The 16,010-nt window shown below is 36.6% G+C and overlaps 2 protein-coding genes across 3 annotated transcripts in view; both read left to right on the forward strand.

Moving 5' to 3' along the window:
• mfhas1 (multifunctional ROCO family signaling regulator 1) overlaps positions 1-4,563 on the forward strand; it is a 49,457-nt gene extending 44,894 nt beyond the window's left edge. Inside the window, exons 2-3 of one of the 2 annotated variants that reach the window (XR_015935891.1) lie at positions 467-736; positions 1,374-4,563. Coding sequence is in view for 1 of the 2 variants with exons in the window: in XM_088628849.1 (XP_088484975.1) it covers positions 467-597 (131 nt within the window). In the remaining variant the exon portion in view is untranslated. Of the gene's footprint in view, positions 1-466; positions 1,211-1,373 lie in introns of those variants that run through there. The other variant, XM_088628849.1, reaches the window with a different exon arrangement.
• A 4,574-nt stretch (positions 4,564-9,137) lies between these two features.
• Positions 9,138-14,981, forward strand: LOC148672882 (uncharacterized). Its single transcript, XM_088628850.1, has 4 exons — positions 9,138-9,471; positions 10,634-10,688; positions 13,162-13,234; positions 14,493-14,981. The coding sequence occupies exons 1-4, from the start codon at positions 9,341-9,343 to the stop codon at positions 14,606-14,608; spliced, it is 375 nt and encodes a 124-aa protein (XP_088484976.1). The 5' UTR covers positions 9,138-9,340; the 3' UTR covers positions 14,609-14,981.
• Positions 14,982-16,010: the final 1,029 nt, after the last annotated feature.

The raw sequence follows: 16,010 nt of genomic DNA on the forward strand, positions 1-16,010 counted from the left end.
CAATCTCTCATTCCAACTTTGCGCTTTGATAAAATGCAAAAGGTGATTATGTCCAAATCGACTCATTAAGAATTTGCAGTTTAAAATGATTATGCTGTGGTTTCTGGCATGTGGCTCGTATAGAACTTGAAATATTACTATATGCCTTTGATTTATACACATTTCAAATATATAGTGTTTTACTTGAGATATAGTGTTTATCCTAGAATTTAATTTCTTTTTCTTGAGGCCCTCTAATGAAGGTTGGAGTTTTTGCAAGGACATTTTTGTAACATTAAGAAGCACAATCATTCTGAAAAGCTGTGATGTTGTTCATGCTGTGTCGAGCCATTTCTCCTGTCTTTCACATGATAGACAGTTTCAACAAAGATAATAACATCCAGTTTGTGTTAAGTAAAGTGAAGGGCCTACTCCCATCAGGCTGTGCTCTGCGCCTGACCTCTGCTTTTGTCTCTTTGTCTCTCAGGGGAGCTGCTGAGCCAGCCCAGGCCAGAGGGAGTGACGGAGATCATCTGCCCAAAGAACGGATCGGAACGTGTCAATGTGGCTCTGATTTACCCCCCCACCCCCACCGTGATCAGCCCCTGTTTGAAATGAGGGTCCCCCAGCTGCAGCTCCTCCAGCCCCTCGCCACACAGCTGCCCCCCATGTCAACATGTCAGCCCCCTGTCAGCACCGGCATCCCTGCAACCAGCACATCACTGTCAGACCAAAGAACAGCACAGCTCCACTCCATGTAAGAAGACACAGGACAGCTGATCTGGTCTCTTGCCGAGTCGGCTTAACTGTCGGGGATGGGAGTGCATATTGAATTCTGGACTGGATTCCTTTAACTTGTCATTGAAAGTCCAGGATAACCCGAATGGCTATCCTGAGAATTAAGATGAGTGGTGATTCTCTGATGCTCAATAACAAGCATATACAGTAAATTTCACAATGTTTTCAGTTTCAAAAACGCATGTAAAACAAAACTCATGACATGTTATACTTGTAGTTAGAAATCAATACTTGGCTTACAGTTAAACACCTTTAAAGAGGAAAGACAAGTTATTTTCTGGAGAAATCTCCTTTTTAGCAGTCTTGAGCAGATAAACATTGCAGGTTAAAATGGTGTTTCTGCTTAAGTTTGCATGGAAGAATTTTTTTCTACTGTACTTAACTATTTTTCATATTACATGGATTTGCAATGAAATATATTATTTTTTTTAAATTGTGGCTGGTTGTGTTTCTGTACAACACTTTGTGCTTTGGCAGTAATGGAATTGTCCATTTTCCTTTGAATATGAGCAAGAGCTTACACACGCCAATGTCAGTTGGGAGAGTGGCACACAATATAGATTTTGTAACTTATTTTGCTTTTCCTTTCTTAAAAGGGTATCAGAATGGCCAGCCTTATGGATGCCTACGTATTATGCAAAAGGACAACAACAAAACAAACAAGACTGGGAAGCTGACAATCCACGAGCGAGTATCGGGCTCTGGTGGAAGCATGGACCCTCACCTCTGTTTCAAGCCAGACCAGCTGGACAATTCTTGCTGCTTTTCCGGCCTCACGGTCATCACAACTGTTGTCCCATAATGTTGCTCTACAACAACCAGGCCGAATAAACAGTGAGGCAGAAAGAGGAAGATGCAGTTGGGTGTATGTTATTTTTCCTGTGGCTTCTCAGGGATTAAGTATGTAACAGAAGCGCACTTGAAAGCCATATTTACTCTCCCAACATGGTTGTCTTAATGTGAAAGTGAGCAGATCATTCACTGAAACAAAAGCAGCCGGGGGTGGTGATGGTGATAGTGAAGAAGGGGTTCTTTTCCAGGAAATAATGTAAAAAAAGAAGAGAACAACAACAGTGGGCCTGTCCTACTGCAGCAGTTCTGAAGGACATACTGCGATGTACAGAACTGCAGATACCAGCGAGGTGGGAAGTTCTTAAGAGGGCTGGGATCAGAATGTCAAAAGATTTAGTTCAGGAAGTCTGAACTAAAGGACAGATTTAAAACGTCAGTTGGTTTTTTAAGAGTTTGTAAAACGGTCTCCTGATCCACAAAGCAAATCCTGCTTTTCCCTTACCATATTGTAGTCAACAATCCTGCAGGCTGCATTCCCAAACTCCAGGGCTAAATCTGTGGGGCTTTAGCAGCCAGGTTCATCACATACTCTAATTGTCCTGTTAATTCTGGTGTGAGGCAGGACTAATCAATATGCACTGGCGTCATGGATCTGAGAAATCATGTTGAATTTCTATATAATATATTTAATCTCTAATAATGTCCTCATGATTCTTGATATCAATTCTCAAGCCAATCCTGCTATTGTCTGCAGACAACAGCCTTGATAGAGGAGCACAGCAGCTGTTTCAGCTGATTCAAAAAACATTCAAGGGAAGCGATAGAGGGGAAATCGAACAAATAAGTAGCACACTCTAAAGTAAATATTTTAGCAGGACAGAATTTGGTATCCTATTGTATTTGCCCTTGACACTGCACTTCACATGCCTTTTAAATTGTTCACTCCATTGACAGCATTTTATCTAGGAGCTTCCTTTTCCTGTGACACCTTACCGAATGTTAGTTCATGAGTTCTTGTCTGAAGGATTCTTTTTAATTCGATAAGTGTCCTGTTGTTGTAATGCTCCTTGCATTTGTTAAGTATTTGCTGCTTCGGGATTATCAGGATTATCAGCCCAGACGTCCAGGATAGGCCTTGGGGCTCACAGAGAAGAGGGGAAGATGATGTGGTCGCATACTCTGAAACGTGTTCCATGGCCACCTCCAGTTCCTTTTCAAGCTCCTGGTGGCAGACAGGTCATGGAAGTCACTGTTGTGTAACTGCCTCAGTTAGCTAGTGGCACAGTCTGGATACAAACCAGTGAACTCTAGTGTCTAACCAAGAATAGCCTCAATGGCATCCTTACTGGCTGATCCACGAAGAGCCCCACCATTGCTCTCATTTATACCCTTGGTTTTTCCTTTAGCGTCTGCAGATTCAGGACAATCTGTGTGACTGTTGTTACTCTTCTGTCTCATCTCTTACATTTGCTGTGGTGTCACCAACCTGCTAATAAAGTCAAGGTCAGGAAGAAGTACATTAGTTGGGCAACAATTTTGAAGTACAGAACCACTCACCTGAAGTAATGAGTGAACAATCCACACAACTCCACCCTCCCCCACCATTATTCTGTCAGGGGATGCTTCTGTTCTGTGTTTTAAAAAACGTCACCTTTCACCTTTCAAGGACAAATGTGGGCAGTTGTGATTTCATTGCCTGTCGAACTGCTCTCTTTTCAGCTTGCCACCATAATGGAAAGAAGCTAAAGGGTTACTGAGTGCAGAAGGGCTGGGCTCAGTCTGGATGTTGATTGCCTGGTTCCTGTGGTTCATTATGATTTCCTTTCCCCTCTTCTCTACAAATGTGCTGCCCACTGTAAGCACCTGTTTTTGGAAAGATTGTCATAACTAACTTACTTTCCTTTCGCTGTGTGTTTTCTCCTGTGCTCTTGCTGTGCAGTGACTGTAACACATCCACTCCACTATGACAGGAAATTGAAAAATGCTTAATTGGACCTTTAATAAAGAATTTACCGCCGTCAGTTACAATACTGTCAGAGTCTGATAAAGGGCAGTGAAAGCATAATAAAACCATAGGAAAATGAAATGCAAATAAGGTAGTGTTCCCTCGTGCAGAGGAAAGCTCCAGTAAGTGTAATATTATCCTTACATCTACTATAATTGACATTTTTTTACAAACAGGGGCAAAAAAATGTTGCAGATTGAACCTGAACCAACATACAGACATCTTAAACATATCATGTTCCTGGGGAATGCACAGGTTTATCTTTAAATAGATTTTTCATTTTCTTTCTTGTTGCTTTGTGTATCAGTGTGAATCAGTATTTTATGCAACAGTGGACTATTGCATGAAACACCGTTCGAAGTTTCACTATTTCCCTCAGGTGCTTCTTGTGTTTATAAGATTAACACAAAGCGGCACAACGCATTGAATCTCTAATTTAAGAAATAGGTAATGTTAACATAATTTCATATTTGTGGTGTTTTATGCAACCAGTCCCAAGGGCCTAAAAGTGCAAAAAGATTAATGCGTTAATGAAAGCAACAATACTGAGGCTATTTATTTTCCTTTATTTTGTTGCTGAGATGTTTTATTCTTTAATTAATTAAGCTTTTATTTTTTGTACCTGTTTTTTCTTTAGTCTGTGTTCACAGAGAAACAAACATCTACTTTGTCCTAGGCTAGTAGATTTTTTTTCTAATCATTTCTTTCCCAAGAGGGAAGTAAACTTGTAAACAGTATGTAAAGTCAGGAAAAACTGTAAAATTTGTATGTAATATCTTTATTTTTTTAAAAAACCTGATTGACACATTTAAATCCAGCTGTATTCAACTTCATTAAGCATTAGTAACCATACAATGTTATGCATGGGTGACCAGCTCAGACGCAATTTTGTATATTGCTATTTTTATAGCTGGGGAGGTCGTTTCACTACAGTTACTCTGAAACAAAAATGAGCACCAAATCCAAATAAATATTTGCCTTTCATTCTCCCCGTTCTGTTTTACTGTGTATCATCACTGACTGATAAACAAATCTGACATGTCTCTACCTTGAACAAACTTTTGGTTGGTTTATTTTATTCATTTTCCTTGACCTTCAGCTGACAAATAAGGTAATTTGCAGAGTGCTATGCACAATTTGTGTGTGAGCTGCAATGTTTTTAGACCAATTCTTAAAATCTCAATTTTTGAAGTAGTAGGCTCATATGCTCTTCTTAAAAAGTTGTATTGGCATTATTGATATTATTTCAATTTTTAATTCCAATTTTCTTTAATTCCATTGATACTAAAATATTCCTTTCCAGCTTTAATTTTTAGATGACCTGAATTTCTTGAATTGAACACCAGGGATATATCAAGAAATCAGACACCACTGTTTATTAACAGAACACTTTTTCCTGGTACAGTAGGTGCCCATAGCAAAAAGGATCCTATTCCAGAAGCACAGGGCGCAAGGCCAGACTGCACTCAAGACAGGATGGCAGTCCATCACAGGACACACTCATGCATGCAAGGCCAATTGAGGGACACCAATTAAATTATTGGGTGTGTCTTTAGGAGGTGGGAGGAAACCGGGCACCTGTTAAAAACTGTTATTTTATTTCGTATCTTTGTCATTTCCTAATTTATGTCTTCGGTGCAGTTTTAGCACACTCGTTATATGTCCTAAATGAGCTCTGGGGAACATTAATTGACAATACTATGAAAAACAACTTTCTAAAGTATATTTATACTGAGGGTCTCTAACTTCAGTAAAAAGGCCTACGCTATCTCTCTGTGACGGGATGGTGTACCATTCAGGGTGCATCCTGCTTTGTGCCTACTGCTTGCAACAGGCCAGTGTCTTCAAATGTCTGTAATAACATTCCCATAAACTTCAATAATTAATTCATCAAACTCTATAGACTCTAATTGCGTTCTGATGATGGGTAAGAGTTTATAAATTAATGGACAATACATTTGCCCAATAAAGTGCAAATGAAAGTTTAAAGCAAAGTTAACTGAAATAAAAGTTTGCCAAATTTTTTATTTTTGTGTTCACTCAGAAATGTTCATCAAACATTAAATATTGTCTGCAAGCAAATGAGAACATTTACTCAAATCAGGTCAGAATCAGACTCATTACCAAACTGTTGACCAATTTAAGAAAGTCATTTTGCATTCATAGGTGTGCAATGTCCTTTGCTCCCCATTTCTAACACACTGTTCAAGCGATCATTTCTTGATACCTGGAAGAGGTAAATCATATGAGGGAGGCTGCAGCTTTGTCTTTCAGGTCAGGTAAGTCTCAATGCAGGAATTCTGCCAGCCTGCTAGACTCCATTAACAGTGCTGAGAAGGTACACCACTGGATTGGGGCCATGAGGATTACTTTAATTAGATAGACCAATATAAAATAGCTAATCGCACATACCTGCCTCTCTTGACCTTCATAATTCTTAATCTGCGTCGAGATATTTTCTCTGGAGTTTAGCTGACAATTACTAGGAAGTGGTGAAAATATTCAAAAGGACATTAATATATTAATATTCACATACATTTCACAGAAATCATGTTCAAAGTTCTTTAAATAACATGGCTGGGCATTCTCAAATTCTCTCTTATAGAATATCCATTTTTGTGTGGGACATTATGGGTATATTACATACCTGTCAGTCCTGCAAGTCAAATTTTAATTGTCTTCTTTATAATTTTACCAAATATGGATATCTAAATGAGACTTCTTGAACTGTTTTAATCTACAAAATAATATAGCCAGCTTTAAATTAAATAACAAACTTTATCATTTGTAATCAAATTTTATTCACAAGTTACCAAGAAAGCCAAGGTAAATGTTACATTAAATTCTTATTATTATATTTTCGTTGTGGGTGACACTGTGACTTAAAGGATGCTTGAAGCAATTCTGAGATTGCTATACTGCCGCCTGTTGGTGGAAATCATTCATAGTCACAGTACAGTGTGTGTAGTACTTGTATGTCATTTGGTTTGTTAAAAATGATTGTTTCTACTTTTATCTTAACATTGTTTTTAAAAACATATATCATAAATTGATTAAATATTTTATGTATATCCTAATGCAGGGTATGTGAATTTTATTTTTTCATCACACCATAATTGTCTAGCTAGATGTTTATCTTTTTATTTTTAAAATTTTATTTTGATTTCAATGTTAGGTACTACAGTTGTAACATATTTCAAAACCACTGGAAAAAAACATTTTTTCCCTCAAACTGCCTAATGAGTTGGCATATTCAATAAAAAAAAGCTTTTAGTGAAACTAAAAACACAAGAAACGGAGACTCTTGCATTATTATGTATGAAACATTTTCCTAGATATTTTCACAATGTACAATACCTTGAATATTCCTGTAGTACAAAAAAGTACAAGGCAGTAACAAAGGCAAACAAAATGTAAGGATATATATAGTAGATTTAAAAGCACAGAACATAAATCAAGAGTTATTTTGATAAAATTCTCCAATGAATTGGTATCAATTAAGTGTCATTCTGAAAATTGTGTACGATTATGGTCACCACATTATAAACAATATTTGCTTGTCTGGAAGTATTACGGAGCAGAGAAACCTGATATGTTCCCAGGCTTGAAAGAATATCATACACTGACAGACAAAAAGAACTGAACCTTTTATGTATTGAACAGAAAAGACTCTGAGGTGACCTGATTTAAGTATTCAAAATCCTCAAAGGTGCTGACAAAGTCAACCCAATGGGCTTCTTCAGAATCAACAGTGGAAATGGATATATAGGATGTATATTTAAAACTGAAAACAGGAGACACTTCTTTGAATTACTCATTACAAAGGATTGTGGACAAAGTAAGGAAAGCCTACGAACAACGAAACAAAGTAAATGGGCCAAATGATCTCCTCTCATTGTAACATTATATTGTAATTATATTGTAATCATTATATTGTAATGAAATTCTCAGACATACATCAGTTTTTTTTACAATAGTTATTAAACACAAATTTCTGTAACAATATTACACAGCACAATAACAATAAAAACCTTGATCTTCTTTTTTTATTTACTGTACTGTACGTCCAAGTGAGACTTGAAATACTATACAGCAGGTATCATTTGGAAGAACATTGTTTACTGTACTTCAGTTACACATCAGCAACATAATATAAAGTATCAGTTTTTTAACTGTCTTTAAATTGTAGTTGACAAGGCATTTCTGCAAATGAATACAATATACTGACTTACTGTACATTACCAGCCCTGATCTAACCCAAACATTTGAAAAATAAGACCTAAGGCACAGCCAAAATCCAAGAAAAGCATGAGAGCCTCCTTTTGGATGTATTACATTTAGGCAATACCAAAAATACAAAACAACTATTAATGGAGATAAAATAACCTCTGACCATCTTTTATTCATTTTTCACTAATATTGTTGGAGACAGACTAATAGCAATAGATTAGGGGAGTCAATATGTGATTCGTTATGGTGGGTGTCATACTATCATATTTATTACTCAATGGTGAGACAGGTTTCTTGTCCAGTGTATTTACAGTAAATGTTAGAAGACTAAATGCATGGCAAAATTACAGATTAATGTTCTAAAATTCTGTAAAACCTTGTTTATTATCAACATTATGGAATAAGGCTCTGTAATGCTAAAACATTTAATTTGCAGTGACGTATTCACTGGGGAGCTAAATCATGTATTTACCAGAGAAGCCAGTTCTTTAATTATCTCCCACACTATGCAGGGCTTATTCAACATGAAAGGAAGTCCGAACCCCATGACTTAAATTCCTACTTTACAAGTTGTTGCTGTGAAGCTAGTATCTGACACTCATTAATGGAAAGCCTGGAGGACTTTAGGTAAGTGTACAAGTAACTGTGAGAATTTCTCTTGTATATTTCAGAAAGGAATTATTTTACAATATTGGGTACGACACCACAAAAACTGATCGCTATGATAACCCTTTCTTTATTTCACAGCAGATACTATATGTAAAATTTAGTGATTAACTACTGTAATTTGATTTAATAAATGTAAACAGAATTCTGATAACTATAAATTAACTATAAATATCTACAAAATCATGTTTATGCAAATTAAGTAACTTTAAATTAGTACAGGATAATTTACTTCATTCAGGAATGAAGACTTTATGTTTAGTTTTCTTTTGAAACTATGTACAATATATTAGCCAAAACACAATTATAAATGAGATAAATCATTTTTTCCATCTAGTCAGTATGGTTGCTGGGAACTGATTGATTCAAGGTTCCCATCCAGCCATTTCTCGAAAGGGAGTCAGCTTCAGCAACATGGCTGGGTAAGTGATTTCATACTCCCACAACCTAATTGAACATAAACAAAACTGAGCAATAGAAACTAAGTTTATACCCCTTTATCTTTTCAATGATAAGGCAATGACATAGGTATGCCAAATGTCATACCTTTAAGGTTATTTATTCTTTTAAGCTTTTGAGTATGAGCATGCAGGAGGACTATCCAGGACAGATTAATAATGCAGAATGTACAGTGTGAGTCAGGCAGGCCCCAGTTGCCATGGCAACAACAACAAACTCCTTTCTAAGTGAACAAGTGTGACTCATTAAGCAGGCCAGAGATTGACACTGTTTATCAAATTTGATTTCTTTTGCTAAGACAAACTAGATTTATTTTTTTCCTGCTACTGTTTTTTGTGGAAATTGGAGGGGTATTTGAAGAAAACGGTTACTTCCACTTGGTTCTCTTCAGGAAATGCAGCTCAAGGGTCTATGATGCCGATCTCTTCAGGAGCAACTGGGCATGTGGGAGTAGGGGTTGACAGCTCTATAAAATGGGCGCCCGAAGGATACAGACAGGATGCCGAGCTTTCCCCAAGGAACTGTGATTCTTATTTGGAGAGGTATGTAAAGCTACAGTTTTTGAAAACAAAACTCTTGCACTCATTTAGCCATTTAAAAATACTGGTGCAGACTGACTGAAAAAGAACCTCTAATTTAAGTACGAAACTGTACTCTGTCCATCTGCCTTAGAATACTGTGTAAATGGAAAGCTTTTATGAAGGGTGCCATCTCAGTTTAAATTGATAAAGGGGAAAATGTTACAATTAATGTAAATACAGGAATTGTTTAAATATTAATAATTCCATTTAAATGTCACTTCAAATGCAGAAAAATACAACCAGAGATGAGGATATAAAATTTATAAAGAATATATCAAATTATTCTCAAATTATTTTCAAGACATTGAAAACACTGGGAAAATGATACTGACATATTCGCAGTTTGAGGTTATGAATGCTTGAACCTAAAGGGGAATTTTAAGATTTGTTTAATATTATCTGACATAAAATTCTAGTGTACAAAAATGTCTCTGGTTCTTAATCTATACTTTGATTCATCTGTAATCGTCACTGCTACTTACAAGGATTAGTTGGTTATGAATATATATCAATATTTCTTGAATTCCAGTCACAAAAATCAAGGTGCCAGCACTTTCTCTATCAAAACAAGCTTTTTTTAACTAAACAGAAGTTCAAACATCCACCTACATACAGTAACAATACATACAATAATCAGTCCTAGCTACCAAAAAATACCACACTGGCATGGTGATTAGCATTGCTGGTTATAGCTTCAGGGTCCAGGGTTCAGTTTTGGCTTTGTGTATATGTGGTTGTGCGTATTTGCTACATGTTTATATTCTCTAGGTTTTCCAGTTTTCTCCCACCTGCAAAAGAGATTCAAGCTACATTTGGCTGGCTATTTTAAATTGTGCGATTCTCCACAGCCCTGTGAAGGACTGGAGTCCTGTCACAGGGAAGAGCAGCTGTGTCCTCTCAGCCTAGCCTAGCGACCTGTGCTTCCAGGACAGGCTCCTTTTTGGCACAACTTTCACCAAGTTAAGCAGCTTTCTGAAGATTCAGCAGGAGCAAGGAGATACATAAACCCACTAGCACTCTATACAAGAAATATTTTTTCATGCAAATCTGTTTTGTGTTTAGAACAGGAAACTATGTTACAGAAATAGTGCAGTAATTTATTCACATTTTTATCTTTTTTCAGGTATTTAGAAACTCACGCCAGTGCCAGAAAAAGAAACAACAGTGACAAAGCTGTGGTAAGTGAATCTAGGATTGTTTATGCTTAAATGGATTAGGAATAAACTGTATACCTGCTGATAAATGTTGAATTTCTACCAATATATAAATACGTAGTGTCTTACTCCTGCAGACGACAGAAAGGTTTTTTCTGTTTCTATCTTTCTGATCTCTGACTTTGTTAGAAAGGCTTCTGAAACATTAACTGGATGAGTTTGAATTATTTCCTTGAGTAGCTGATGCAAGAATGCAACATTTTCTTCAAAGTAATTCGCTAATTTCTGATTTTAAAAAGGCGTAGTGTATATTATTGTATGTCGTATACAGTAAATGCGTTTTCATGCCCTAGTGTCAGATGTTTTCTCATTTAACACTACATACAAATAGTAGTATTCGTGATAAGACTGTTAAAGATCCCCCTTTGATGATGGTGTGGCTGGGGGGTCTAGCATTAAATTCGGAAACCAAAGTCTATCGTTAGTCCTGTCATTAAGAAGTCATTAACCGCCTTCTTTTTACCCGCGTCCCGACACAAAGCGGGCGAAGTTGTTAACAAAGTTATCGTAACCTAATGTATACCCAAAGGGAGTATTAAACAATACGCTCTCCCTAAACGTTTTGGATCTTCTCAGATTGTCAGCACTCACTATTACAAAGAACACTGGAGATCTTTTTATGAGACAATCGCTGACTGATCAGAAACTGCTTTTATAGAGAACTGGTGATTCCGACGGCAACCAATTCATTGATTACGATGATTGACAATGCAAGGATTGCACTTCTTTGACTGGGGTAACTCCGCCCCCTGGCGACTCAACCCTGTCTCTAGTCACACGCTCTGCTACGAGCACCATAAAACATGACGGTCAGCATTCAATTAAAAAAAAATAGCTTGCCGAAGAACAAGCAGATTTAAATTTCTTTAAACCACTTTTTAAACAGCTATTCTGAAGGAAATAGTAACTAAAGAACATGTGTAATCACTTATTATGATTTTATTATTTAATAGAGTTTCTTCAAAATAGCACGTATACAAAAATTATTAATGAAGAGTGCATACACATTGTGCTCAACCTTTCTAGCAGCCCGATAATCCTTGGCTGTACAATTTACCATTGGAATTTACACCTGTCAAAAGCAAAAAAAATATTATTTTAATAATTTTCTTTCTTTAAGGCTTATGTGTTGAATGTCAGCTTTCAAACACCGTATTTATCTTATAAAAAGGTTATATGTCTGAGTCTCATTTTCTGAGAAATGCTGGTTTAAATGAGTCTCTAAAGTTATTGGTTGTAATGCAGTCATCTTGGGATTTTTCCAACATTCCATGTTTTTATATATAAACATACACTAAGGGTACAAAACATTAGGGACAACTGCTCTTTCCTTCAAACAGACTGCATGGTGAATTCAGGTGAAAGCTATGATCCCTAATTGATTCCACCTGTTAAATCCACTTCATTCTGTGTATATGAAGGGGAGGAGACAGGTTAAAGAAGGTTTTTTAAGGCTTGAAACAAGTGAGATATGGATTGTGTATGTGAGGGAGAATGGGCAAGAGAAAGATTTAAGTGCCTTTGACCGCATATGATGGTAGGTGCCAGGTGTGTTGGTTTGAGTGTGTCAAGAACTGCAACACTACTGGGTTTTTTAGGCTCACCTGTGTCCTGTGTATATCTGGAGTAGTCTACCACGCAAAAGACATCCAGCCAACGGCAGACCAGGGGTTGGAAATGGCTCATTGATGAAAGAGGTGAAAGGAGACTGACACGAATTATGTACATAAGCACAACCCATCACACCTTGACATGAATTGGGTATGGCAGCTGATGACTTTACAGAGCTCCACATCTTCCAGCAAAAAACAAGAAACCCCTGTTGCAGTGGGCTAAGGAACGAAAACATTGGACACTGGAGGATTGGGAAAAACATTGCCTATTCTGATGAATCAATGAATGAATCAGCTGGAGCAGAGATCCACTACCAGCCAACTCACTACAACTGTGGGAAGCACTGGAGTCAGCATGGGCCAGCATTTATGTGGAACACTTTCAACACCTTGTGGAGTTCATGCCCTGATATTGAGGCTGTTCTGAGGGCTAAAGTGGGTGCGACACAATATTAGGAAGGCATCCCTAATGTTTTGTACGCTCGGTGTACAGTATATGATGCATTTCATGTTTTTCCTCTGTTCTCATATTTGATCATGAGCAAAAATATAAACATACTGTATAGGCCATAGTATATAATAATTTAAAGGCTGAGTCTTATGGGTTTATTGTTGTGTCAATTTACTTTTTTACTCATTCTTACAAGTGAGGAGAGTTACTGTAGTGTGAGAATAATCCCTCATTTGATTTACCAGCCTAAAGATCTTTCTGTGTGAAATGGGTTAGAGCAGGGCTCTCCAATCCTCATCTTGGAAGGCTGGTATGTGCTCAAGATGATTTTATATCTATATTTTGTGTTCTCATTTTCCCCCCTTTGAAACAGATAATCACACACCAGAATTCACACAGCCTTAATTCTGGTGCTGCTGGTGAGGAAATGAACACTGACAGAAAGGGTAAGACCCCTCAAAACTATGGAGTAGCGAGAGCTTTAGACAAAATTTTGACAATTAAATAATCCAGAAAATCCAGATAATCCAGAAAAAATATGCACAAAAATGATGCACAATGAGGATTTACAGATTATGTATTAAACGTTATCACATTCAATAATATTATTCTGTCTGTGGTGTGACTAACTGTTCCCACTCTCACACTGTAGCAAAGTATCTTCATTTTTTATCTAAGGCAGATATGTTTAAACCATACTTTCAATAATATTAACATATATTTTTTGCAAAAAATGACCCCCCGCCCCTTACCTCCAGAGAACAGAAGAAAGCAATTTCTGTCCTGAGTGGCTCCCCTTTAGCAAGATGGCAAGATGAAAAACTAGTAATATTTATATTTTCTGCATCTGCCAAAAATGTAGAGTAATTTAAGTGTTCATGCACTGGCCCTTTTAAGTTGCTGCAATGTGTGCAGCTTTGGTATTCCAGCTGCCTAATTTTAAAATGTCATTAATCATACATGCATCAAGAAATAACCAGATTAATTATGCCACTATGAGATAGATTGCTAGCACCATATTTCACTACTTTTAAAATATAAACATTAAATATTATATGCACTATAGTGATTATAAACCTCACAGACATTTTATTTAATGCTATACATCTAACAACTGTTGGCAAAAGGTTGCAAAATTTTGATAAAACAAAATCCACTGCAAATGGATTGGGATTAAAGGAAATTAAGATGAAGAGAATGCCTGTAACATCATTTAAAATTTAAATAATTATTTCTAAAACTGTGAGACACCAAAATAGAGCTAGCAAAATTACAACCTTTAGTCAAAAGCAGGAAAGACTCATTCAATATTGTGAATGAACCTAGCAGAACCTGAGATATATAGTCCAGAGAATGTACAGTAGCTAGAAGAATAAGAAAACTGCAAATCTCAACTGCAATTTATTGAGCACTTCTTAAACTACTAGTTTTGCTAAGAAAACTTTATATTTGGAAGAGACATAATCACTTTGTTACATATTCATAGTTGTATACTGTAAGTACTGAGGATTGCTGTAACACTTAAATTATGAGAGTTCTAGATTAGTGCTATTCTTTCCTTGTACCTAAAAAATCAACAGCTATATCTGTACTTTAGATTTTCTAATACTCATAAGGTATCCTGTGTATGTATTTAAATTGTTTTGGTGTGGTCATGAGAACAGCACATATTTTATTTTCTTTCTTTTTTTTATTGTTTCACAGGCCACAACGATAAAACTGTTACAGATCAGAAGAATGGCAAAAGTGATGGTGATGTCTCAGGAAATGACCCTAGTAAAACAGCATCAAACAAATCATCAGCCTGTAATATTTTATAAGGACATTAACTTCATGTCATAAACTTTCGCTGGTAAATGGATGCTCTTCCCAGGGAAAAAGATCTGTTCCCTTTATGTTGCATATACAATGCTCTATATATAATACTATAACTATTTGAATATATACAGTATTACACAAGTAATTACACAAATTCTTAATAGTCATTGTATTATATTTACCATAGATGTACCAAAATAACTTGCCTATGAATATTAAAAACGTTATTTGTATGGCATATTTAGTTTTCCATCCTAAAATTCTGTTTATAAATTTAGGAATTAATTTTCAATCCAAATTTCTAAATGGATTTTATTTTATTAGATACAAGGCAAACATGACATAAATAAACACATTTTTAATTATGCTAAATAATCTTCTTTTTTGCATACCGCTGGTAAGTTATTAAATTCTTTATTTGAAAAAATACGCAATTCTACTATTTTCTGAAAGTGTCAGAAATGCTTTTTCTTGGGTGATTTAGTCGTCTATGCTTATTATCTGATCAAACTGTGATATTAAGTAAATAGTTATGCACACCACTTTTTCTTCCTTTATACAGTACATCATTAATTTGAATTATGAAAGCAAACTAATACTAATAATAAGCTTTATTGCCAGCAGCCAGCAGCAATATCACCCTGCAACTCACAACTGGCAACCCACTGAAGCTAAGCAGGTGTGAGCCTGGTCAGTACCTGGATAGGAGACCTCCTGGGAAAAACTAAGGTTGCTGCTGGAAGAGGTGTTAGTGGGGCCAGCAGGGGGTGCTCACCCTGTGGCCCATGTGGGTCCTAATGCCCCAGTATAGTGATGGAGACACTATACTGTAAACAGGTGCCGTCCTTCGGATGAGACAGAAAACTGAGGTCCTGACTTGACTCTCTGTGGTCAAATCCCAGGGCGTCTCTCAAAAAGAGTAGGGGTGTAACCCCGGCGTCCTGTCCAAATTTCCCATTGGCCCTTACCAATCATGGCCTCTTAATAATCCCCCTCTATGAATTGGCTTCATTACTCTGCTCTCCTCCCCACTGATAGCTGGTGTGTGGTGAGCATTCTGGCACACTATGGCTGCTGTCGCATCATCCAGGTGGGGCTGCACATTGGTGGTGGTGGAGGGGAGTCCCCATTACCTGTAAAGCGCTTTGAGTGGAGTGTCCAGAAAAGCACTATATAAGTGTAAGCAATTATTATTATTATTATTATTATTATTATTATTATTATTTATTTTATATAGCACCTTAAATGTAGCTTCTCAAAGCACTTATGTGAAAAAAAACATTTAATAAAGTTAGGAGATAAAATTAGCACAAATACATGCAGTAGAAGATGCAATAAGCAGATACAAACATCAATTGAGTAAAAAGTGAGATGGGGAGTAAGAAGATAATCTGGGTTCTGAGG

The sequence above is a fragment of the Lepisosteus platostomus genome, chromosome 4 (genome assembly GCF_059453375.1).
Source record: "Lepisosteus platostomus isolate fLepPlt1 chromosome 4, fLepPlt1.hap1, whole genome shotgun sequence".
Lineage (NCBI taxonomy): Eukaryota > Metazoa > Chordata > Actinopteri > Semionotiformes > Lepisosteidae > Lepisosteus > Lepisosteus platostomus.

Coding starts and splice junctions, on each gene's coding strand:
- LOC148672882 (XM_088628850.1), top strand. CDS start 9,341: ATGATGCCGATCTCTTCAGGAGCAACTGGGCATGTGGGAGTAGGGGTT. Junction 10,689..13,161: donor ACAACAGTGACAAAGCTGTG/GTAAGTGAATCT, acceptor CCTTTGAAACAG/ATAATCACACACCAGAATTC. Junction 13,235..14,492: donor AATGAACACTGACAGAAAGG/GTAAGACCCCTC, acceptor ATTGTTTCACAG/GCCACAACGATAAAACTGTT.